This window comes from Phalacrocorax aristotelis, chromosome 1, assembly GCF_949628215.1.
Source record: "Phalacrocorax aristotelis chromosome 1, bGulAri2.1, whole genome shotgun sequence".
In the NCBI taxonomy this organism is placed as follows: domain Eukaryota; kingdom Metazoa; phylum Chordata; class Aves; order Suliformes; family Phalacrocoracidae; genus Phalacrocorax; species Phalacrocorax aristotelis.
The window spans coordinates 32,392,263-32,416,173 of NC_134276.1; the positions used below are offsets into that span (position 1 = coordinate 32,392,263).

Consider the following 23,911-nt stretch of genomic DNA (forward strand, 5'->3'; position numbering starts at 1 on the left):
TACAGATCATCATTCCTCCACTTTATTTGTAGCCCAGACTGGCTACTGGAGAAGAACAGTTTGCTAGCTTTGAGCCTGCTAAGGCACTGACTCAGAGACTGGACTGACAGTTGGCTCAATTCCTTTCCAAAGCTAAGCAAGAATGGATCTTTGTCATTTGTAATACGCCAGCTGGCTGTAAATCCTCAAATGCAGCTGATCCTTGAGGCGTGTCTGCAGGTGTTGCCTGCGGGCCACTGCATCCCCCACCCCACCCTGATTGAGAAAACACCCTCCATTCACCTGATTGACTTATCTTGGTTTAGAATAGGATAGAATAGGCTGTTTCGGTTGGAAGGGACCTATGACGATCACCTAGTCCAACTGACTGACCAATTCAAGGCTGACCAAAAGTTAACACGTTGTTAAGGACATTGCCCAAGTGCCTCTTAAGCATGGAGAGGCTTGGGGCATCGACTACCTCTCCAAAAAGCCTGTTCCAGTGTTTGACCACCCTCTCGATAAAGAAATGCTTCCTCATGTCCACCCTAAACCTCCCTCGGCACAGCTTTGAAGCATTCCCATGCATCCTATCAGTGGATACCAGGGAAAAGTGACCAGCATTCCCTCTCCACTTCCCCTCCTCAGGGAACTGTGGAGAGCAACGAGGTCACCCCTCAGCCTCCTTTTCTCCAAACCAGGCCGGCCCAGAGTCCCGAGCCGCTCCTCAGAGGTGTTTTTCATTGCTGTTTGGATTTGTTTGGGTTGGTTTTGTTTGCTTTTGTTGGGTTTGGTTTGTTTTCTCCGAGCCGTGCTGCAGCCCCGAGGGCTGGCCTTCAATTACCAGAGCGCGGGGTGGCCGCGGGCCGGTCTGCTGGGCCCACCGCGGCCCCAGAGCCCACCGGGGCGGAGCCCGCAGCCCCTCGCCGGGCCGGGGCCCCTCTTAGCTCCGCTCCGCCCCGGGGCGGCGCTCCGCTCGGCTGGGCTCGGCTCCCCCGGAGCGGCAGGGCCGGCGGGAGCGGCGCTGTGCCGCGGCGGGCGGGAGCGGAGCTCGCCGGGCGAAGGAGGCGGGCGCGGCGGCCGCAGGTGGGGACGGGGCGCCGGGGCCGGGCGGGAGACAGGCCGGCAGGCAGGCAGGCCGGCCGGCGTCTTGCACGGCGCGCCTTGCTGGGGCGGGAGGCGCTGGCGCGGCGGGATGCTCCGCTGCCTCTCTCCGGACGCCAAGCTCTCCAAAGCTGACCAGCCGGCCGAGCGCCTCCGTGTGAGGGGCTGTGCGGCTTCCCGGCGCCGCGGTGGGGTTCGGAGCCCGGCCCCGGGGGGAGCAGCCTCTGCCGCGGAGCCGGGGCTGCGCTGCTGCCGAGTCCGCCCCGGCTCTAACTCCTGGCACAACGAGCTGCGGGGTACAGCCGAGCGGTACGCCCCCCTTATGCCTGTGATAGGCATTCCTGTTGTGTTTTGGTTGGGTTTTGTTGTTGTTTAATCTAAATTAGGCTCTTCCTAACACCGATTTCCACTGTTGCTGAGCTCTGCTTTTCGGGAAGCTTATAAACATGTGAAGTCAAGAGCAAAACCAGTTTAGAATATTAAACGTGGAGCCTGCGAAACACACGGAGAATCGCGGTGGTGACTGTAATCATTTTCTCTCTTGCTTCCAGGTACTTGACAGCCCCAAAAAGATGAACGTGCCCCCACCATGTCTCTCCATGCAGTAGCCCTGGCCAGCTACAGCAGAACGGCGGTCCTCAAGCACCCCCCCTCTGAAAAGGTACGGCAGGGAAAGCAGCCGAATGTTGGCTCTGTGTTTCCGTTAGCTGGGGGGACTCGTAAAAAAATAGCTTTTAGTTGTCAGTGGTTGTGGTAAACGCTTTACTTTTGTCTCCTGGCTGTTTCATTGCACAGTTAATTTTGGACATACAGTCCCAATATTGGGGGGGGGAAAGGCTGACTCATTTACGCTATGAAAGATGGAAAACTGTCAGTTGTTTTTATTGGTTATGGCAGTGTGTTGTAGTACTTTTCATGTACCTGTGTTATCATCTTTTCTTAAAAGTGCTCTTTAATTGCCTTTTTCCTTTTTTTTCTTTTAATTTGATATTACTTTAGTGAAATAGGAGGTCTTTCCCAATCTGTGCTATAGCTGCAATAGTAATATCTTGAAAGTAAATGGAAATCTTTTATCTGAATTCTCAGAACACCGGTTGCTTCTGATAAGACCTAAGAGATGGGAGGGTTGCTTAAAAAAAGAGAAAAATCTTAAAACTTAGTACTCTTCATATCTACGCTTGCTGATAAAGTACTTGCATTCACCCTGGTGTCAGGCAGTTGTGATACTTGCACCCTAAAGGGTAGCTTGCTAATTGCTGAGATTAAAAACACTTTTTAAGAAAAGTAATTAATAAAAAATGAGTTCCTGTGAGAGCTAATTTATCCAGTAATACTGACAATTTATTTATAAGGCCTGCTTACACGATGGTTTCTCTAAATTAGTGCAGAGGGGAAAAAAAGCACTATCAGATACTGAGAAGAGTATTTTTCTAAGCACTGGCATAATCAAATACTAAATATTTTAAATTCAGCATCCTATTTTTGGCCCGAAATGTTATTCTTCAGTTAAAAGGGAAATTCTTTGTGGGTTTTCATTTTTTCTGCTTCCTCTGAGTCTGAAGCGTATCTGGACTAGATCTGCTCTGAGTCACCTCACTCTCCCACGGGACCATGTGGGGAACGAAGAGGTCAGCATAGGGCGGCAGAGGACAACACACCTTTCCACTCCCCCCTCTTTGTAGCGGATAACGGGGGGGGGGGGGGGGGGCGGGGGGGGGTGGTGAGAGGCACCCTGGGGGTATTTCTGTGTGAAGATGTCTCGCTGATGACTGCAAGTAGGGAGAAGGCACAAGGTGCACCTTGGTTAAGCGCCTTTTAATGGTGTGCCTGTCGGAGCAGGGCACCCCTTTGAATTCCCTGGTTTCTGTGATGTGCTCTGCAGGTCTGTGACACGCTTGAGGCAGTGGAGAGGGAGTGGGAGACAAATGTGAGACCCTCACGAGGAATTTGTGAGCTTGGGGAGGAGACCTGTTGCTTTGCTGTCCTTAGTGTATCTTGCTCCCTTGTTGGAATTAGCCCCTCGGTATCTGTGTTAAACTGCTGCTTCAGCCTGCTCTGGTTTGGCAATATGGTGAATCCAGCTTTGGGGTTTGAAATACCAAATCAGAAGCGTGGTGACAGCAGAAAACAAAATGCTGATCTGGTATAAACCTGCTCAGTCAGTTCAGATGCATTCAACATTTTTGTCGGCTTATACTGGCAGACTGCATGCCACGTCAAGTATTATCTGTTTGTGTCTCTTCTTGCTTTATGCTGGGCCAGCCACGTTGCTGACGTGACCCACATGTACTGTGTTGTATCAGATTAGGCAGACATGGTTATGGGTCGATACAGCTGGGAGATCAGGCAGCACATGCATCAGGTGCTTCTGGAGTGGGAGCCTCGTAGATTTAGCTCATAGCTTGTATACATCTAAACAGGCCCGTGCTTCCAGCTACAGATCGGTGGTTTCTTGAATTCTATTCCACTTCATTGCTGTTATTTTGACAGATATATAGACATCTGATTCACCGTTTTGTCTCATGTATGCCTTATGCACGTGTTTAATTCTCCTACTGTGGAGAGTTTCTTTTGGTGACCTGCCTTCTGGAGTGAAATGCAAGATGCAGAGTTGAGATGACTACTTTTCTGGCAGTGCGTGCTTCCGGGAAGATTTTCAGACAACCAGAAATACAGGCTGTGGTTAGGTGACTGTCAGCAGGCCTAAGCACAGTGTTCTTCCTACTGGGATGACTGTAAGGCTGGGGGTATCATTACCAGAGTACTGCTGTCTTATAACCAAATTGTCTGCCTGTGTGTTCTTGTTCTAGTTAAACCACGAGAGCCTAAAGGTGGCTTTTACTGAGTCAGCATATTCTTCAAATCCCTCGGCGAGGATTAGCTGCCTTGCTCCGACACCTCAAATCTCCGTTCTCTCAGGTATACCACTTTGTTCTAAGATGCCTCCCTTTGGGGAGCTTTGCTGGTGCTTGTAGTGCTAGCAAAAGCTATCGATGTTTGTGTGTACTAAACAAGTATAGCCTGTTGGAGAGTGAACCTTGCTTATTGGCTCTGAAGGTGCGACAGCATCAGTATATATTATACAGTTGAGAGTATGGGGTTTTTTGGGTTTTAAATGGTAGTTTGGCTGTTTTAATTATGGTGGCATTTTGAGTGCTCAAGAGTAAAATTCTTGAACAATCCAGATGATTCTTGGCAGGTTAACTCCTTGTTCATTCAAGAAATAGTTTCTCAGATTTTAACAGATTACTATAATTACTCATATAAGTATCAGTTGCAAAACTGACCTTGAGGTTTTTTTCTTTTTCATTGGAACTAACCCGTTCGTAGTAGCATAAAATGTGAGCTTTCGTTTGTTTGGGGATTTTTTTTTTTGTGGTGGTGGGTATGGTTTTTTTTTTAAGCTTGTCATAGCAGAAGCATGAGTTAAATTTTTAAAACTTGTTCTTTTTTCTCTTGCAATCCACCAAGAACAAGTATTTAGCAGAGTAAGTCAGCATGGTTGTATGATTAGTGCTAGAGATGTTCCTTGATGCTGAAGTAATGGATCTGGTGAAGGATGAGACAGGATGGAAAGGCTGTCAGGATGAGTGTTGCAGTAGGAGAGCAGAGCAGAAGAGTTGAAGACTTTCTTGCACAGAAAAGATGCTGTTTTCAGCCCCGGTTAAGGTATTCCTCTGCAATTGAAAATGTCAATAGTTACTAAAATTGCTTTATTTTCCTGAAAAGATAGAAATATGTTTGAAAGTTAGCTAGGTTTTATTTTCCTATTCCTGCCCTTACACTGCCATGGCTGGCTACACTGATGAGGTGTTTCTTTGCAAGAGCCACCAGTAAAATGTGCAGTTTTGCGGCTGTTTCTGCAGGAGCTTTGTCCTGGTAAGTGGCAGGTGGCTCTTTATAGAGATTTGCTTTTCCAAAGTACATGGGGGCTTTTGTTTTGATTCCTTCATTAGTAAACTTTCTTATCATGCAGTCTGAGTGTGTGCTGGCTTCAGGTGAATGACTCGTGGAGAGTTTTACTGTTTTCCATTGAGATACGTCCAAGGAGACCAACCTCTGGGCAAAGTCTGCAAGACTTGCCGCTTTTTTCACCAGCGGTGTTTAACATTCCTTGTGGTCCTAACTAAGAGTTCTTTGCCCTGGAAATGATTGTGTCTATTCTTAGAATTTTACAACTGACTTATCTTTCCCAAAGGAGACAGTTAACTTCACTGTCATGATGTGGTTGGTAGTTTCTTCTTGAATGTAGACTTTGTGTCTAATCTTTCCTTTGCTTGGGTGATAGCAGTTCCTGTGAGGCTTTTCGTTCAAGGTATATAGGACTTCAGTTTATTCTTGAATAGCTAGCTACTGGTTGCAGTGCCCACTTCTACATCACATGTAGATGTTGCCATGTTTGCCACTAAAAGCAGTTTTTCCATCTTGTGTTGAACACCAGTTTTGCACTACATCACATAGGACGTCGGCAGGCAGTACTTTTGATTCCTTCCAAGGAGTTATAATGAACTCTCTGTGACGGAGCTAATTTTCTTCATGGGTTTACGTAAATGCTGCCACCCTTATGAATAATGGACTGAAGGTTAAAATAGCCTTTCCCACATGAGGAGGAGTGTCAGACTGAACTGAAACATGCAAGCATGTGACTTTTTATTATGAAGTGTACTTTTTTTTTTTACTTCCTGCTGTATTGATACTCCATATGTCTTGCTAGAATGTGACTGTCTCTTTTACTGGCAATACACCCAGTACCTGTACTGGTAACCATACCTCATCCAGTTTTGTAGAACGATGGTGTTTTCAAGCATGCTGACAATCGGTCACCATTAAAGTCCTAACTAATTGTGTTTGGCTAGCAGCAGCATACTTCACTGTTGGTTTATTACCTAGCCTTGTCAACAACAGAATTGCTTCCTGACCACAGAAAGCAAGAGCTTTCTTACAGGAAGACGCAGCAGAGAGTGGTGTGTGGATTCAGTTCTTCCCTTTCTTCTCACCCATGATAAAAATACTGTGCATTTTATTCATGTTGTAAATTAGAATTTTAATTTTTCTTTTTTAGAATTGTTTCCTAACCTCTTGGTTTCTTCCCTGTTCTGAACAGATGAATACTCAAGGCCAGCAGTGATTGGACATGCCTGTAGTTTTGGATCGTACCCAGACGGTGCTGAAGCTATCAAAGACATTCTCATGTCTGTTTTAAATGCATCTGGTTTGAAGCCCTCTTTGGTACTAGAGCAGAACGCAATGCAGGGAGCTGAGCATCTGGACAGTGACATGGAACAGTGGGAAGAAAGCAGCGATGGGGATAGCCATGACGACAGCGACAGCGATTTTGCACATCACAATGCTGCCTGTACACAAACAGACATTCGGTTTACAAGGCACCGGGCGTGTTGGGACAACACGTGCCGCGATTCCTCTAAACCTTCCTTGGATACTTTCTTTTGTCCCCATTACTCTGACAGGGATCCTACTGCTTCCTCCTTGAATGGTTTCACTCTTTCAGACGTGTCCCCTCTGAAGCGGGACTGCTTTACCCAGGTGACATTAACAGGAGGCACTGTCACATCGGCTGTTGTGCATTCTGGAAAAGAACATTGTACCTCCCCTGAACGAGACTTGACTTTCTCAAAGTTTCTTCCTGATTCAGCTGTTGGTAAGCCAGCAGATCTGCTGAAATACCCTGATGCTTTGGAGTCTGACGTGCCCGTCAGCAACAGTGACAGCAATTCTCCTAATGGACTTTGCCAGTCGGAGCCAGCCAATCGAACAGGTAACTTTACAGGTCCGTTTTTCTTTTAAGATTTCTGAGTTAAGAAAGACAACCGTAACTGAAATGGGCCTTGTTTATGGTGATTGTGAAATAGACAAATGCTGTCATTCAGAGTAGGAGAAGGGGAGAAAGAGAAAGCTTAAAAACGAGAATCAGAGGGTTGGACTTGGTGAAATGGGAGGCGCTTGTCCTTGTAGTAATCTCTCTCATGACACAGAAATGCTTCGCTAACATGCAACCTTTGGTAAAATGTAAAGGTTGCTGAGCTGCAAGCAATGTAGGACATCCGCTAGATGAGGCTTCTACCATCTTCATCTTGTCTTCACCCGTACCCTTCTCCCAAAAGCAGATAGTGTGGATCTGGGAGCTTGGTAGTGATTCACTGGTGTGTGCAGGCTCCGTAGGACATCTCCATGTGTTTGACCTGAGCTGGAGGAGAGGGAGTCCATTGATTCTGGGATTTTAGAGGCAGGGCATTAACATCCATTCTTGTTATGGCTAAATTGGCTTATGCCAGTGCAGGACTATTTTTCCTCTTCCCCTTTCCAAGTGTACGTGCCATATCAAAGGCACATAGCTCTATCTGATGCAGATCAGGACGTTTCTACCCTTCAGCAGTTACTGACTGTATGGATATCCCGCATGTTGTCTGTGACGAGATGCAGGCTGAGGGGGTGTTAGCAGCCCCACCTCGGTTGGGACAGCAGAACAATCCTCTCGTGTTTAATACCTAAACTTGATATGAACAGCCTTTGTTACAGTAAGATGAAGCATTTTTTTTTTATTTATAAAGGATGCTATTGGTATCTAAGGGCTTAATCTTACTAGATACGGAGCCATGGAAAGATGGGGCGACTGAGGCCTGATTTTTCTACTGGGAAGAAGGCAAGCAGCAGGGAGCACTCAACCTGCCTTTGTATTATAAATAAAAATGGCAAAGGCTGCCTTTGGTTCTTTTTTTTTCCTTCTCCCTTTGGTCAATAGTAGTCCTAGTGGTGAGGCTCTGTTGAGCTCCACTTCCAACCTCTGGTCCTTCTAGAGCTCCTCCAAGGCCTCAAGTCAGCAGAGAGATCGCCGATAGGCACGTGCTGTTGTGGGATAGGGAACTTTTAGCAGTAATAACTCTGTCATCTGGATAGGATGTTGTCAACAGTTAGTATGGTGACGATTATGGTTGTTTCCTTATGCTTTGTTGGCCCCATGCATTTGAGAGGTGCCTGTCAGGGAGAAGGAAACCACACCCGGCGCTTGGAGCTGGCTGGGGCCAGTCACACAGGTTTGGATAGCCGGGTCTGGAAAACACAGCCCAGGCTCTCAATGTCAGCAGGGACCGCAAGGCACGTGTATAAGAACAAATAAATTGTGTGTGACTCAATCTTCTGGCACAAATAGGATGTGTTGCATGCTTGTGTTGGGTCAGTAAAGCTGCTGGCTCTAGAAAGCAATAAGAGGAATACATGAGCTAGGTGACTGAAGAAGTAGTGTCCTTGATTTTACTAATAAATACTTCTCATGGGAGCTGGGATCCTGTTAGACACTGCGCAAAATGGTGGGCTCTGTCTGCGTTAGACTTTGGTCTGTTCTGTACAAAGTGAAAATTTCTGCATTTCATCATTCCTTGTTGTTTCCAGCTGATTAACTCGCCGCTGGGTAGCTTGGGGCGGGGGGAGCGAGGTCTCATTCTCCCCTGCATTGAGCAGGACTATGAGGCTGGGAGAAGCAAATGGTAAACTGGAAAAAAAAGAAATAAAATGCCTACTTTGAAGGCAGGAATTACACAAGAGCATCTCCTGACTTGCCATCATTTCCTTTGCTGTCTCAGAGGTGATGGTTTCTCTCTTTTGTTTCTCGCAGGAAATTGTTGAGGGATGCACAAGACAGAAGAAAGTGACATAAGATGACTTAAATTGGAATAAATACTTCTTTTCAGTCGGATTTAACATTTTTTTCAGTGGGATTTTCTGCTGGCCTATGAGGCTTCTGTTAGGTCTTTTTCATACTTTTAAGGGTCATTCTCTGGTGGCCTCATGCAACCTTCTGCAAAGGCTCATCATTGTTAATGAAGACCTGAATGTGACTGAATTTGTTGTTTTCTGGGGGCTTTGTTGTGGCTTGTGTGTCACTGGCAGTTCACCAGGCTTGTTCTTGTTTTTAATCTCTGTGTGGATCAAGGTCATTTCCTTCTGTGGCTCTTGAGGGCTCTTTCCCCAGCCCCAGGAGCCTCCAGGCAACACTGCTCAGGAACAGAAGGGCAAACAGATTATTTTCACATCAGACCCAGAGTTGCATCCTGTTTCTGGATGCCCAGGCTTCTTCCCTGTGCTCCTTCCTGCTTTATGTTCTTTTCACTTCAAGGTGTAAGTGGGATGCAAGAGGTCAGCAAAAGAGAAAGGTCCCATTAGATTTCAAAACGATATTTAAGATGAATTGCATCTTAAATTGTAAAGAGAAAGGAATAACTTTCCAATTTCCTTATTTCTGCTTATTTTTAGTTCAGAGAGTAGTGTTTGTTATCTTAACTCATGAGAATGTAGGCTTTTATCAAGATGCAGAGCCTTTAGCACCTACCTGTATTCCCCACACACTGCTTCTCCAGTAAGATGAATCGTCAAATAGCGATGAAAATAACCTAATTAGGTGATTAAATCTATTTTGAAAAGTCAGATCATCAGCCTTTCCTCTATGGTATAAACAATGAAGGTATTAATAATTCCGTACAAAAAACACTATGTCTGTTTCGCTGCACTCGAACACAGTATTGACTTTCCAGCCTGATGTCGCAAACGCTCAGGGAAGCGTAATGTGGTTGCTATAAATAATGCAATATAAAGAACCTAAACTAGGCCTGAGAATCCGTGCCCTTTAGCTGGAGAAAAAGTTTTCCTAAGTTATTCACATATTTTGTGGGACTTCTTTATCATTTCTGTGACTTTTAAACAAGTTCAGGAGTGGCAAATTTATTTTTTTTAATAAAGAGCCTTTGATTAAGCCCTGTTACTGCAATAGCTTTAAATTGCATATGTGGTGGTAGCATTTAGGTAAGGTCTATTTTATCCTGTAAACATGACCACAGTGAAATAGAGAAATTGTTTGGTTATAAGGTCAAAGAAGAGGTAGTAAACAAAAGCCAGTCAGTGTAAAAAGCCAGGAGTCATTTCCTTTCGTATCTGATTAGTGTATACAACCACAGACATTATATATAATCTTTGTCATCCTTCCAGTAAATTTCTTGTAGCAGTGGTTGTGAGTGCTTTGAAAACAAAACATGAGGGCATGATCTCACAGCTCCGATTCTCTGGGGAAGAAGATTGTGAACATATATATATATAAAAGCAATCCATAAAAGAAAACCAGATGTGTGCTCTGCTATGTAGTGAAAAGTCCTTAACAGGAAAGAGAATAATTTTGTTTCATGTGCTCATCATACTCCACAGCGAACGCTAGGAAGACAAAACTGCTCTTCTGGGCAGCAGGGAGTACTGCAGCCAGTGCGTCTGCCCCAGTTGTATATATAACTGTGCAGTATGGGTTGGATTTGGAAAAGGAGGGAGATTTCCTTGAGGTATGGAAACCTCGAGCTAGGTTTTTTCCAAACTTGCTGTAGTCACACAATACCAGCAATGATTCAGGGAATCTTTTAAGGCTAATCTCTCTGCATGCCCAGACAGCAGTGAGATTTCTTTTTCTTCCAGCTATTGTGAATGAGCAGAGAGCAGTGTCAGCTGGCTGTGTTGCAAACTGCAGAGCATCGCTGTAATCTCAGCCCGAGTTTCTGGCTGTGGTTGTCCCCAGTGGCTCAAGGCGTAGCTGGGAGAGGAGTGGTGTTGGGAGAGCAGTGGTGCTGCCACTGCACGACATTTAAATTGTGTTTCCCTGGTAGCTGATACTCATGCTTCAGGTTGCCAGGGTAGTTCAAATGACAATGTGTTCCTCACATTTCTCTCGCCTTCTCCTTAACTTCCATCACAACCTCCAGCCCTAACAGTGTTCAGTTTGGGGAAGGAAAATTTACTTTGCTTTCTGGAAGTCACCCTGCACACATCCTGGGAGCTGCAGAGAAAGAAATAACTAATAAAAGTTCTTGTTATACCTGCAGGTCCTACTCCTCCTTTGAATGTAAGTGCTATACCCTTGAATCGTTCGTTGCAGGACATTTGCATGCTTCCGGAAGATGTGGAGAAGGTGAGGACGACAAAGACTATTGTCATCATGGTTTTTTCCATTTTATAGTGGCAAAACTAAATGACAGGAGGCGTTTCTCAATAACAGAACTTTCTGATGGATGGACTAATCTTTCCAAATACTGTGTTTCCCTCTTCTTCCCATCTGTGGGTGAACCTACAAACCTAAAGTGCCTATTTCTTAATTTATTTTTACTCTTAATCCATTAATTAAATATTTTAATTATTTTAAAATAATGAAAATATTTTAGAACTCTGTAAATTTCTGCTTTTCATGTCATCATTTTCCCATGCATTCCTTGTGACCAAACTTAAAGATTATTATAGTAACTTCAACGTTACGCTAAAATATGTTATGTAGAATTTCTTGTAGCCACGTGCAAATGGATAGGATTTACCTCATGCTTTTCTGTCGGGAGATAGGGAGAGGTTGGGGTTTTTTTCTGTGCTTATGAGCATGTGAGATTGGAGTTACAGTTACTGTGCTTGTTATTGTAATTCTTTTACGTCTGCATTAATTTAAGCAGTTTCTCATGGTTTCTAATTTGCATAAGGAGCCCAAATGGTCTTAGGTGTGTTGCCAGATAGGCAGCCCATTTGAGCTTATAAACAGAGATAAAGATGAGAAGATAATGCTGTCACACATAACACTCTGTGCTAAATGTTAATCTTTTAGCAATTGGAAAAGAGGGGTTAATGTTACAATTAGTTATTGCAAGTAGTAGGATTTAATATAAAAGAGCTTTGAAAATTTGCCTAGAAGAGATTTTTTGCTGGACTGTGGATGTGTGGGTGGTCCCATGTCCTGGGCCCAAGAGGTAGTCATCTTTTTACACAGCACTGGTTTTACTGGAGTGGCAGGTTCTGCATTTGTTTTGAAGCTCTTGGTGTCTCTAAGGGGCATTGTGGGGGGCTGGGGTGGGGTGGGTAGAACGGGACCAAAAAACAATCCAATAAATGACACACCAAAACCCAACAGACTTGTGAACTAGCTTTTCATGTTACTTTTTGTGGAAGGTGTTTCAGAAAGGAGATAATGTTTCTCCTCCTGTAACGTGGGAACCAAACCCAGAGTAATTTGCTTTCAGCCACCGAGAGACCAGTGAGTAGATATCTGGATTAGAAACCACAGTCTGAGAACTACTGAGTGAGGCAAGAGCTCATCAGCTCCTTCTCCTGTGCAGATGATTGGGGGCTGATGTGGTCACAGGTTAAAAGATATCAAGAGCTCCGTACATTATGACTGAGGCTGCCTTTAAAGAAACTAAACTAAACCCAAACCAAAAACCGAAATGCTTTTAGGCTGTGAAATAATCTCTTTGAAATTTAAGAGATTGAAAAGTAAGGTAATTGTAGTGTCAGCAAGTCTTGAGAGTTTCAGTTGTGTGCCAGGAAGGAGATGGGCCAGATGATCTAGAGGGACTTTCCGCTGATGCGAGTGGGAGGGAAGAGAAGTGAGAAGGTTGGTGTGTCACAGCTGAGCTGGGACTGCTTCCTAGGGTGCCAGACCTAGTAGGAGGCAGAGCTGAAAGCTGATAGTCATGCTGAGTATAGGAGCACCTCTATCCTGTTCCATCTTTTTGCAACTCTCAGATACGCTCATAATTGTTTTTATCAGCAGGACATGCTGATGTGCTGTGCTTTGCCACTAGTTTGGGGTTAACCATTGCCACACAGGCTTTTTGGATCTTCAAAGCAGGAGATGTTCTCTTTATCTCTCAAAAGCAAAAGAGCTCTTTCATTCTTTTCTTTGCTAATGGTGTGTCCTGAGGTTCACTGAAAACTGTCTCTGGAGAAACTGTGCACCAAGCAAATGACGTTAATCAGTGTTAGGGAAAAGATTAAAGTGTTCAAACACCCGCAGGGACCTGTGGGCTCTTTCTAATGTTGAGATTAATATATTTTAAACGCATTTGGCTGTGGACAATAGGAAAGCAGTGATGCGTGTTGTAGTCCTTAAGATTTAGCTATTTCTAAACACTGATGTCTTCCTTCATGCTTCCTGTACAAGTTGTAGGGGATGTCATGAATACTGGTGTGAGTAGTACAATTTTCTGACCATAAGTCACCTTTTAGAAGGCTTTAATTATACTGTGCTCAGAATCTCTAGCCTTAGGTACTGCCATTGTACTTTAGACAGAGGTTTAGCCTTGCAAAGTGCAAACATGTGGAGTTAAGGGGAGGGGGGGAGAGTATCCTGGGCATCTCTGAGTGTCCACCCACATATCTGAGAGCACCCAATCTTCCGCGATGCATCCACTTTTGAGCTGAGCCTGGGCTAGGAGGCTGTGCCTGGGTCAGCAGCAGTAGTGCAGGTGGGGCCAGTGGGATGCTCTGTTAGACCACAGGAAGCAGGGATTACAGCAGTGGCATTGGGGCAGGGAGCCCCAGGTTTGTCTGAATGCCTCGCTGGTGTCAGAGGTGGCTTTACAAATTCCCTTTTCCCAGAGGATGGGTGACCTGGGCAGGCAAGATGGTAAGAGACACCATGGGGAGGGATTGTCTGGTGGGGAGATGCTACAGGGAAGCTTTGAAATGACTACCTTTTATTTGAGGCAGCATGAACACCAGGGGAGCTAGGTTCCCGCTTACCCTTATCACAGACTTCCTATGTGGCCTTGAGTTGAACATGTAAGCTATCTCACTGCATATTCCCTACTTCACTGCCTTAACTTCTAACGCATGAAAGCATTTTACTAGCTTCTGTGAGTTACTTGTCTTACTACCCACCACCTGAAGATCTACAGTCCCTTCAAACCTGCCTCTTCTGGCCCCATCCAAGTTAGCATGCATGCAAAACTGCTTGTACACACTGACTTGAAATTAAATCCTATTAAATAGGTTACATGGATTCATGCTTGCATACAAAATAATGCAGTGTAACTAGAAGACTACGTCACTAAAATGCATACATATTCATCAATTAGGCATGTAATCAAGTTTGGTTTTATCTAATAGATGGGTAAGATAAAAGTAAATTGCATGTTTTAATCAAGGGTGAGACAATTATCTGGGCAGTTGCCTTTTGCATGTTGTCTCTGAATTGCCCTTGGGGTGTTTTTTTTTTGTTGTTGTTTAAATGAAAGGTGAGATAGCCTTACATTTTCATTTCTTGAGTTGAAGTAGTATGGGCAAAAATTATACATTTCGCTTCATCTTAAGCAAATATAAAATATGCTGTGTACTAATGAGTGTTCCAATCTCGCGTCCAGGAAAACGCACACTTTTTTGTTGCGGATATGATTATAGCATCGCTAGAAAAAATGAAATGTAATATCCTAAGCCAACAAGCAGAGTCCTGGGGTGTGGAGGAAACAAGTGGATCGGATGGCAGCTATCACACTGATTTGGAGTTATCTTCTTACCCTGGAGTGAAGAAGTCCGATTCTTCTGTTGACTCTTCAGACAGTGGTTATGAAGGCAAGTTACTTAGTCTACAATGCAACCTTCTCTGACAGTCTTTGCCATTTATTTTTGTGCGAGAAAATACTAATTAATTTGGGCATTGCTTAGAACCAAATCCTCTGTTACCTTCTTCGAGTGTCTCAACAGGGCTGCTTTCCCTGAGGATCATTATGCCACAAGTGTTTTCCCTGTGGGTCAGGTTCTTCCTTTTGAGTGTTCACATCTGTGTTTTATGATAATTTTTTTTCTCTTTCACATGAAAAAGAGAATGTAAGGTTGAAGTGCCACATGCCAAGCACAACTCTCCATAAAGCATGGCTGTAGTTGGCTGGTTTTCTCTCTGCTTAAATCCTTTTTTTGTGGGTTTTGAAGCCTGGGTCTTTCCTTCTGTGCTTCTGCAGTATGCAGGTCAGGCCACGCAACTGATTTGAGTGGAACTGCCCAGAGTATTCATTCACATATAGTTTTGAGGCAAGATAAGAAATGCTCGTGGCACTATAATGCTTGAGTCAGCACGTGCATTTTTAAGTAGTTTTTTAGTCTCTTGAGTAATACGGATCTTAGGGATAGAACTTAAGTCTAAAGTCTAAACGGCATAACTTGTGGGGAAAAACGAATGGTGTGTTTGCACATGAAAAAGGGAGAGACCACTGATAGTATAAAATCTTTTGGTTTAGTCTCTAAAAGCTTCTTCCTAAGAAACTGAGGGACGTGCTATATGACAGGCTCCTAAGAATTGGCTTTCTCTGTGTGTGTATATATAAAAACAAATTTTAAAAATTGCTCTGTAAATACAGGCTGTGTGCTAAAGTTTTGGTAAGCAAAGGAAAATATAAATATAATTGCAGCTACTCTATAAATGCAGGAAGAGTTTAACTGGTGGTGTCTTTGTTCTGGACAGGCTGTGCTCTGCTGCCTGTCAGCTCCCCCGTGCATCTACCATTACATCGTGAGGTTACCAGATTTCGTTGCCACAGTGACTCAGAGGATGAGTATGTAATTATTGGTAAGGCTTTAAAATTATAAGTGCAGAAACAGCTCTATTGTTCAGCTGAATCTATTGCATTGTTTGGGAAATCTGTTGGCTTAATAGATGTTATCACAGGAGAAGTCACATGAGAAAATGGAAAGAGCGATGTATGCATGACTCTTTATTAGAACACATGCAGAAATAACACAGTGGTGAAGGATTTCCCTTCTACAAAATAATACATATGCTGGTTTAAGGGGCTGAAATTATGCTTAAGGATTAAACCCATTGAATGTGGGGGACGAAAGTGTGAAACTGGCACAGCTTCAGCTAACTATAGCAGCATGGTATGAGAGAATTTAGGATGTGATAATTTCCTCATTAAAGAGGTTGATTAGGTTTTAGGTCACCCTCCCTCTGTTTCAGGACTAGAGCAGACTGTCCCTTTTTAGTCACCAGTGCTCTGCTTTTCAGGGCATCCTGAGTTTCTTTGGTTGCTTTCTGGTTTTTACATACACGGAAATAAAACACCTTAAAAGTAGCCTGAGCAACACTTAACCTCTCTCTTATTTTTTCCTGTTAACAAATGCTTTTTTATTGCTCCTTTTGGTTTTAGAGATTCACTTATTTTTTCACTTCCTCTCTGCATAATCTAAGAGTGAAGAACCAGCTCCCAAAACTGCATTTCTAGTAGCAAGAGTTATTTTGACGTGTATGAATGGGGAAGCATTTGTCTTCACAACAATATTGCGAGGCCAAAACTAATGCTACCATTGTGAACACCTTGTCTGCATGAACATATTTTGTCAATGTAAACATAATGAAGTGTGTGCTTTCATTCCATTCACCTCACCTGTTAGTAACTTGCTTATAGCATTAGCTGGCATGTTTGTGATTGGTGCCTCCAAATATCTGTATGTGCACTCTGCTGGTTCTCTGTGTTATTATTTATGTCTAGTGCCTTCTGGCTGGACCCGGACTAGTAGGCAGTTAGTCTCTCCTTACCAGTCCTCCTGCTCTTGAAGGGAGGCTGGTGGTGATGATATGATGCATAGATATTAGGGAGTACCCTTCACCAGCAGATGTCGGAGATCTGCAGAGGAGATAAGACTCCTTATGCCTGTTCTACAACCAGGGCTGAGGTTATTTCCCACATCCAGCAAGGGTATTGTAAAGATGAATGTATTTGAAACTGACACGATGGTAACACAGAAGGTAGATTTAAAACAGTGCTGAGTAACAAAAGCTTTGTTTCTTAGATGGCTCGATAAAATTTTCTCCTTTACCGCAGAACTTGAAGACCTTGAAAATCTGTCTGTCACCCCAGATGAAAGGTAATGCTGTGTATTTTTACTATAATAGCCCAGTGGCACTACCTTTTCTGATGACCAGCTTTTTGATAACTCTTCTGGCCAGGGTGGGGAAAGGTGTGGGAGTGGTAAATTTGGTCCTGCCAAGGAAGGGGAAGGAATGCTGCTTGACAGCAAATGTCTGTGGCGCTTGGCTTAAGAGAGCGTTTCTCTGGTCCCAGAGTGTTGCTGGAGGGTGGTGGCTGTGGCTCTGTGAGGGCCTGGGTGTATCAAAGCAAGGGAATGGGAATGAAGGCATGGGAGAAAACTTTTCAGGGATGCAGAAGAGGCAGCAGAGCTGCTGCTGACATGCTGCTATTTTTCACTGTCTGTATTGCTTAACTTTCAGATCATCTTCTGAACCAGGCAGCAATTCTGCTGAAGCAACAGCCCAGGAGTTGTGCAGAGCTTTCAGAAAACACTGGTTGCAGACAGACTCTGCAGTTCAACTGTCTGGTTGCCTGAGCTCATCTAAGCAGAGAGTGAGTCTGAGCCAAAAACAGCGGGCTCTTTATGCGGTTCCCCAAATAGTCATTGTCTCACTGCAGCTGCTTCACTGTTAGGGAAAGGGGGAAGCTGCATTAAAAAAATACAACACCCAAAAACAAAAACAAAGAAAATAAATACAGACAAGTACTTCCAGTTTATTAGTTCACTTTAGATAAATTTTTAGAAGAGTTCTCTCTTTAGCAATTTTCAGCACATTAAGGTGTGCAGCTGTGAACAATCAGGCTGCACTTTCTTCTGGGACTGATACAAGGGACTTTGTCTGAGGGGAGAGTACATGCAGGTGAAAACTGAACTTTTAAAATCCTGGAGAGTAAAGGGAGGTGTTTAATAGCATTTAACATATGTCCAGCTGATGGGCTGTTCATCAGAAGAGTTTGTCTTTCTCAATAGTCTGTGCTGAAAGAAGAGATTCCAAGAGAGCTTGAGTCCAGTTTGAATCTGGCTGAAGAAATAAAGATCATATCCAAATTAAGAGGATCTTCTGGCTGGGCCCCGCCAAGATCACAGATTATATTTAATATTCACCCTTCAGTCAAGTAAGTCTAAGGGATCCGAGCGTTGTCATTTAGTACAATGCATGGGGATTTGTCTAAAACCTGCTGAAGCTGATGGAAGGAGCCTGGGTAATTTAACGGAACCAAAGGTTAGGGCTAGTCCATGGCACGGCCTTCTGCAGTGTCTGTCCCCAGCTTCGCTGGAAAGCAGATGGCATCTTTTTCCCCTCTGTTGGCACATCCTGATTAACATGGCACATGTGCTTCTACATGTGATAATACACGTACTGTTTGGTGTTACAGTGGCAGTGTGCTTAGCTGCACTCTTAAAAATTTCATTGTGTAAGGCTACCTGGAGAATCTAAGAGTTTCCTCACTTCCCTGCTGATATTTTATGGATAGTAGGTTTTCAGAAAGGAGGGAGAAGACGGGTCCTGTTTGGGGAAACCACTGTCCCACTCTGCATAAAGAGCTGATAAATGCACACAGTAGGCAAACTGGCTAATCCCCTGTGTTGTTGCAGGTCCAGTTGCTCTTCCGGTTGCAGATGTGGATTTCCTCCTCCCTCTTGATATTGATGCCACCTTAAGAAATGAAAAAGAATTTAATTCTTGGAAAAAGTCATATTTAGAAGCAGTAATTGATGGTGTATTCCCCACAGAACAGCTGGGAGACTCCCACTAAAATAATAATCTGCATCTCCTTCCAGAACCCCCTTCTTTATGGGGAGAGGTAGAAGTCAGCTCCTAACTGGGATGTTTTCACTGGTGCCAGCATTGTTTTCTTGTGCTTTGGGGGAGAATGTTAATTAAGCTGTGTTTTGGATGCTGAAAGATGAAACTATTTGCCTCTGTGTTGCAGGAGAGATGCAGTGGTGGCTGCCCAAAACTTCACGTGTGTTGGTTGTGGAACTCCGATAGAAAGCAGTAAGTATTACCAAAAGGAGGGGAAAAAACCCTAATAAATTCAGTCCCAGTCAGGCCATAATCTTCACCAACATAGATATACCAAAACTGTAAAATCACCTGAGCTAGAATTAAAATCTCACTGTTGGATGGCCTGCAGTAATAAAACAGGCAGTGGGATCTTACGACTGCCTGGAATTTCTCACTCTGGACAGAATACAATGCTTGACAGATGTCCTTCTCATACACAGTAGACATTCACAACAGTCAACAGCAAAACAGGAAAAGCTATTAAAAAAAAACAACAACAACAACCAAGCTTCCAGGCTGGAAAGTGCTGGTTTTACATCTTCCAATGGTTTCTTTCGATAATTTACACATTTCCAGAAGTCTCTTTTTAGAGACTTAATGGAAGCGTTATGCGAGCCTATGGAATGTGTGGGTTTGCTCTTTTGGGGTGTCTTTTTACAACTTTTTTCTTTAATCTTGATCACAAAATTCTGCTTGTGTTTTAGTTATGATATTTTGAGAACTGCTTGAAAGCATGATGACTTACAGGTTTGACAACCAGACCTTACCTAAGAAATCTTTGAAGTGGCTTTCAAGACTTGTTCTAGGTCTGCTAACAAAAGAGCAGCATTTGTGATGGCCTGTGAAGTGTCAACAATCTGTGATGGCACATTAACTTGAGCAAACTGGAGATGCTGAGGTAGCTGGGAAAAAACCACAAACCCCTTTATATGTAAAAGTATTATACAAATGTGACTCCAAGAGCAGCTTGTCTTTCCATTTGGTGGAAGTATTTTGCTGTGTGGTTTATTCTGTCTCTTTTTTGTGGGTAAAGCAGGGATGGTTTCTCTAAGATCTCATGGTGGTAATCTGTTCAGTTTGACAAATATGGAAATGAGGAAAGCTTTCTCTTCTAATGCAAACTACAGACCTTACGCATGTGTTTACCACAATAATAAAAATCCCTACTTAAAAATAAAAAATTTTTAAAAAACCCTTGCTCCTCACTCCAGTAGGCCTAAGTTATTTAGACAGAATAGGCATACAGGCAAGAGATACATCTAATCCAAAGGTATTATTTTTAGTATAATTATACATCTTATAATTGTTTATTGATTTGTATTTTTATATTGTTGTATTGTTTAAAATAATTAAATAAAAAATTATATACATTATCATGCAATCCAAAGAGATCCCATAAATATTCACAATTTCATTGCTATCTACCTGCAGAATATATCAGGAGACTCCGCTATTGTGACTACCTGGGGAAATACTTTTGTGACTGCTGCCACAGCTATGCCCAGTCTCCCATTCCTGCCCGAATACTGATGAAGTGGGACTTCAAAAAATACTACGTATGCAACTTCTCCAAACACCTTCTGGACAGCATATGGCAGCACCCAATTTTCAATGTGTCATGTATTAACAAAGCCCTCTACACCAAAAGTAAAGAAATGGACAGGGTGAGGGTAGGTGTGGCCTTTTGTATTGGGAATTTGTGGGTCAGAGACTTTTGGGAAGAACTCCTTAGGGCAGGTCATCCTTTGCCGTGTGTGTATGTAGGAAGGAGGCAAAGTTGGTTTCTTCACACTTCGGCTTGTCCCATCGCTGCTGCTGGGGCTTACCCTACTCCCCTCAGATGAAGGGGGAGGAGGGAGAAGTTTCCAACTTATGCCAGAGGTCTCATTTTCCCCCTTGTCTTTCAGAGGTGTTTCCTTATTGGTTTCCAATTTTAGCTCATGGGGGTAGCTGGGTTCCGGCAGTAAATGCTTACCTTTGCTTGGCAATTGGGTGTTGGAAAGTTTTGAACTCCTTAATTTTGTGGGCTGTTAGAGAAAACACCCTTGGCTCATCTAAAGGCTGTACCTCCTACAGCTTGAGGAAGGGTGCTCTGCCGAAGGTAACAAGTTGCCACGCGCTCCCTTCTTATCTGAGGAGACACTTATCTGTTCTTACACATGCTTGGGTCATCTTGGTGTGCTGACATGGAGCCATTTGTAGCATTAGGAATTGCTTCCCTTGTCGGTAAATAAAAGTAGTCTTTTGCCTTCCTTGGCCTTTTGTGCATTAGAAAATCCATTTGTTTAATTCTGTGCTGAGTGTGAAGTTCCTATTTTTAGGTGTGGCTTGATGTACTGACAAGGGTTGCTGACTCCCATAGAGGTGTTCCTCCCTTATGAATATATAAATGCAATTGCATTTCATTTAAAAGTTGTTTTGTTTTTGCCCTTTATCTTTTAGGAGGCACAAGAACAGCTTTTTCATTTAAAAAAGCTTTTGAAAACCTGCAGGTTTGGTGAAAGGTATGGGCCATGATTGTGCATGAAAAATAGCTTGCTAAAATGTACCTAAGATGCTTATAGAGCCACCTTCTCAAGAGACATTAGAGTGCAGTTTTAAATGAGTTAATATGATCATTAGAGAAAAATCTGTTAACAAAACTTCCGTCTATCGCATTGCAGGTGTTGAGTGAAGAACAGTTTTTCTGTTGGCTTTCTGTTTCTTGTAACAGACATTTGGTTTTAAACACTGAATGATTTTTGTTAGGTGTATATTTTTTCCTAATGTCTCTCTTAGGTTCTCACTCGTTCTTAAAAGGTCAAAGATACTTATGTATATCTCTGAGGTGATTTGTCTTTTAAAAAAATATTAACAAATGTGTTCCTTGAGGGTTTAAATCTGTCATAATGCTCAATTTTTAGTTTTTTACAAAAGTATTCAGCTTAAAGTAGTAACCAAAAGCGATAAATACCAAAACATTACCTTATTTGTTGCTGCAATTTAAAGATTTTTGGTATTCATCTTCACAAACTATGGGCGTAACTAATAGGTAGACATGGGAATGATAAAACCTTTACTGCAGAATTGCTGTCCTCTTTAAAATACATTTCTATTTAATTTTGGTGAACAATATGTAATTGATGCATAAAAGAGGTCTATATCAAAGAGAGAACATAGCCTACTTTTAAAGCTTCTTTTGCTTATGTCTGTTTTTAATGTCTCTCTTCTGGACAACTGCTTGTGATTCCATTATAGAAATAAGCATTAGGAACTTCACTGTACCCTTGACATTGGTGATATTTTAAAAGTTCAGTGTTCACCCGCTCAGTACAAGCATAATTTCACCTGAATGTGACCTACGCAGGATAAAAACCCTCAAAGTTCTCTTTGGAAGAAAAAAAAACCAAAAAAGCAAATAACCCTAGCTTATTGCATTAACTGTATGGGATTTTACGTACTGTTCCTGAGGCAGGAGAGAGGCCTTTACACATTATTTAAGAATTGCTGGAATAACTGCGCATGGCAACTGCAACGCCCGAGGGATGCACGTTTAAAGCAGACGCTTTATTCTAAATCTCAAACCCTCTAGTTTTTGTTAATGTGATCTCAAATTGGGAGAGGAGGTGGGATTTAGCATGACCTTGCCTTGTGTGATCCCAGGGTGACTAGAGAAGTTAAAGAAGATTATTCTTCAAATATACTTGAAACACAGATTTTTGTAACTTGGTTTGTCTTTTCTTTCTCTCTGTAGAGTACTGAAAGAATTTGAACAGGTGCCCAGGCATCTGACAGAGGAGCTGCATCTCTTCTCACTGGATGATCTGGTGAAGACCAAACGAGGGCAGTTACTGCCCCTACTTAAAGATATTCTGAAGAGCTCCACCTCCCATGTGGATGGTTGCGAGGTAAGGCAAAGCCAGGGCTCTGAGTGTCCTTTCAGCTGCTAGCGTGAGGAATATCCCTCCTAACATTTCTAAGTAGATTTTTCGTAGATTAAAAGTAAATAAACTCTCTTGCTGTCCTTTGTAGCTCTGTCAAGCAAAGGGGTTTATCTGTGAATTCTGTCAGAGCGCCGATCTGCTCTTTCCATATCAGATTGCCAAATGCAAAAGGTGCACAGGTATGTTCCAGACCAAACAATTTTTTTTCTTTCTTCCTTGGGGGGATGTTGCTGGGTAAAACTGTTCAGACTTGTTTTAGGAAGACATTGAGAGCTTGCTTCACTGAAGCGTGTGTATGTGAAAGCCATGGATAGCATGTATCTTTGAAAACCAGCCTGTGGCAGCTGTCTTGCATCAGTGAATTCAGAGAGCAAAAACCAGGGACTTGCCTGAACATAATTGCGGCTGCAGGGGGAGGCTATTTTTTGGGTCTACGCATGAGAGAGCGCCTGGGACAGTTTAGTTCAGTCATAGTTACTACAGTGGTGATTGTTGTCCCAGCCTTACACTGCTTCTGTTTACTTTTATGCTTGGGTGAACTAGATAGTTGTGTTCCTTGAGGGATGTTCTATTGATTCATTTTTTTAATACGCTTTTTCCTGAATGTTAAACTGCTTGTATGTATAAACAGAGTGCAAAACATGCTTTCACAAAGCATGCTTCAAATCTGGAGGCTGCCCCAAATGTCTGCGGATCGCAGCTCGGAGGACGCTTTCAGAAACTCCATCACTGGTGCCTCCATGAAACTGGATTCCTCTGACTGCTGATTTCAGAAGATGCTCAAAGCCAAATCTTCAGGTGCCTTACTAAGAATTAAATAATGTTGTTTTAGACATTACTCTCTTTAATGTGTGTCTCCTTTATGGGGGGTTAAAAAAAAGAAAAAAAAAGAAGAAAAAAGAAAAAGAAGACTTCAGTATCGTTGTTGAAAACTCATCCTAAAGGACTTTCATCTTAACTGGTGACAGAAAGAATGGATGTGAATTCTGTGAGCAGCCTTTTGTTGCTATGTTTTGTTGTTGTATGTAAGATTTTTAATATTATATTTTTCCATATGAAAATTATTATTCTCTGTAATTCTGCAAATAATGTACAGATAGTAAATGAATGTTGAAAATCCTTACCTGTGTTGGATTTTGGAAAGAGGAAAAAGTGGTAAAGTACGAAATCATTCTCTCAAAAGCTCTACAATAGAAAAAGCTTGTCTGGAAGCTTTAGGGAGATGCTGATCTGAAATTCTGTTCTGCCAAGTGCTTAATGTGAACCAGTGGATTTTAAGTTTCTTTTAAATAGATGTGTTGGACAGCTTGTGGTGGTTGACCTTGGCCTGCTGCTAGATGCCCACCCAGCTGCTCTCTCACTCCCTCTCCTGAACAGGACAGGGAGAGAAAATGAGATGGAAGAGCTCATAGGTCGAGATAAAGACAGGATGATCACTTACCAACTACTGTCATGGGCAAAACAGACTCGAATTGGGGAAAATTCAATTTATTGCCAATTAGAA

The 23,911-nt window shown here is 43.0% G+C and overlaps 1 protein-coding gene across 4 annotated transcripts; it reads left to right on the forward strand.

Moving 5' to 3' along the window:
* The first annotated feature begins 805 nt into the window (after positions 1-805).
* On the forward strand, positions 806-23,530 carry RUBCNL (rubicon like autophagy enhancer). 4 transcript variants are annotated; one of them, XM_075087061.1, is made up of 16 exons: positions 806-1,065; positions 1,635-1,744; positions 3,894-4,002; positions 6,188-6,871; positions 10,956-11,041; positions 14,253-14,460; positions 15,347-15,451; positions 16,707-16,749; positions 17,114-17,246; positions 17,665-17,810; positions 18,630-18,694; positions 19,916-20,154; positions 20,927-20,988; positions 22,218-22,371; positions 22,496-22,586; positions 23,039-23,530. In XM_075087061.1, exons 2-16 carry the CDS (start codon positions 1,673-1,675, stop codon positions 23,149-23,151), a joined length of 2,310 nt encoding a protein of 769 aa, XP_074943162.1. In that variant the 5' UTR covers positions 806-1,065; positions 1,635-1,672; the 3' UTR covers positions 23,152-23,530. The 4 variants fall into 4 exon arrangements, with proteins under 4 accessions (XP_074943162.1, XP_074943170.1, XP_074943178.1 ...); XM_075087069.1 differs by having other exon boundaries at positions 977-1,065; positions 6,188-6,859; XM_075087077.1 differs by lacking the exon at positions 806-1,065 and adding an exon at positions 1,088-1,392 and having other exon boundaries at positions 6,188-6,859.
* Positions 23,531-23,911: the final 381 nt, after the last annotated feature.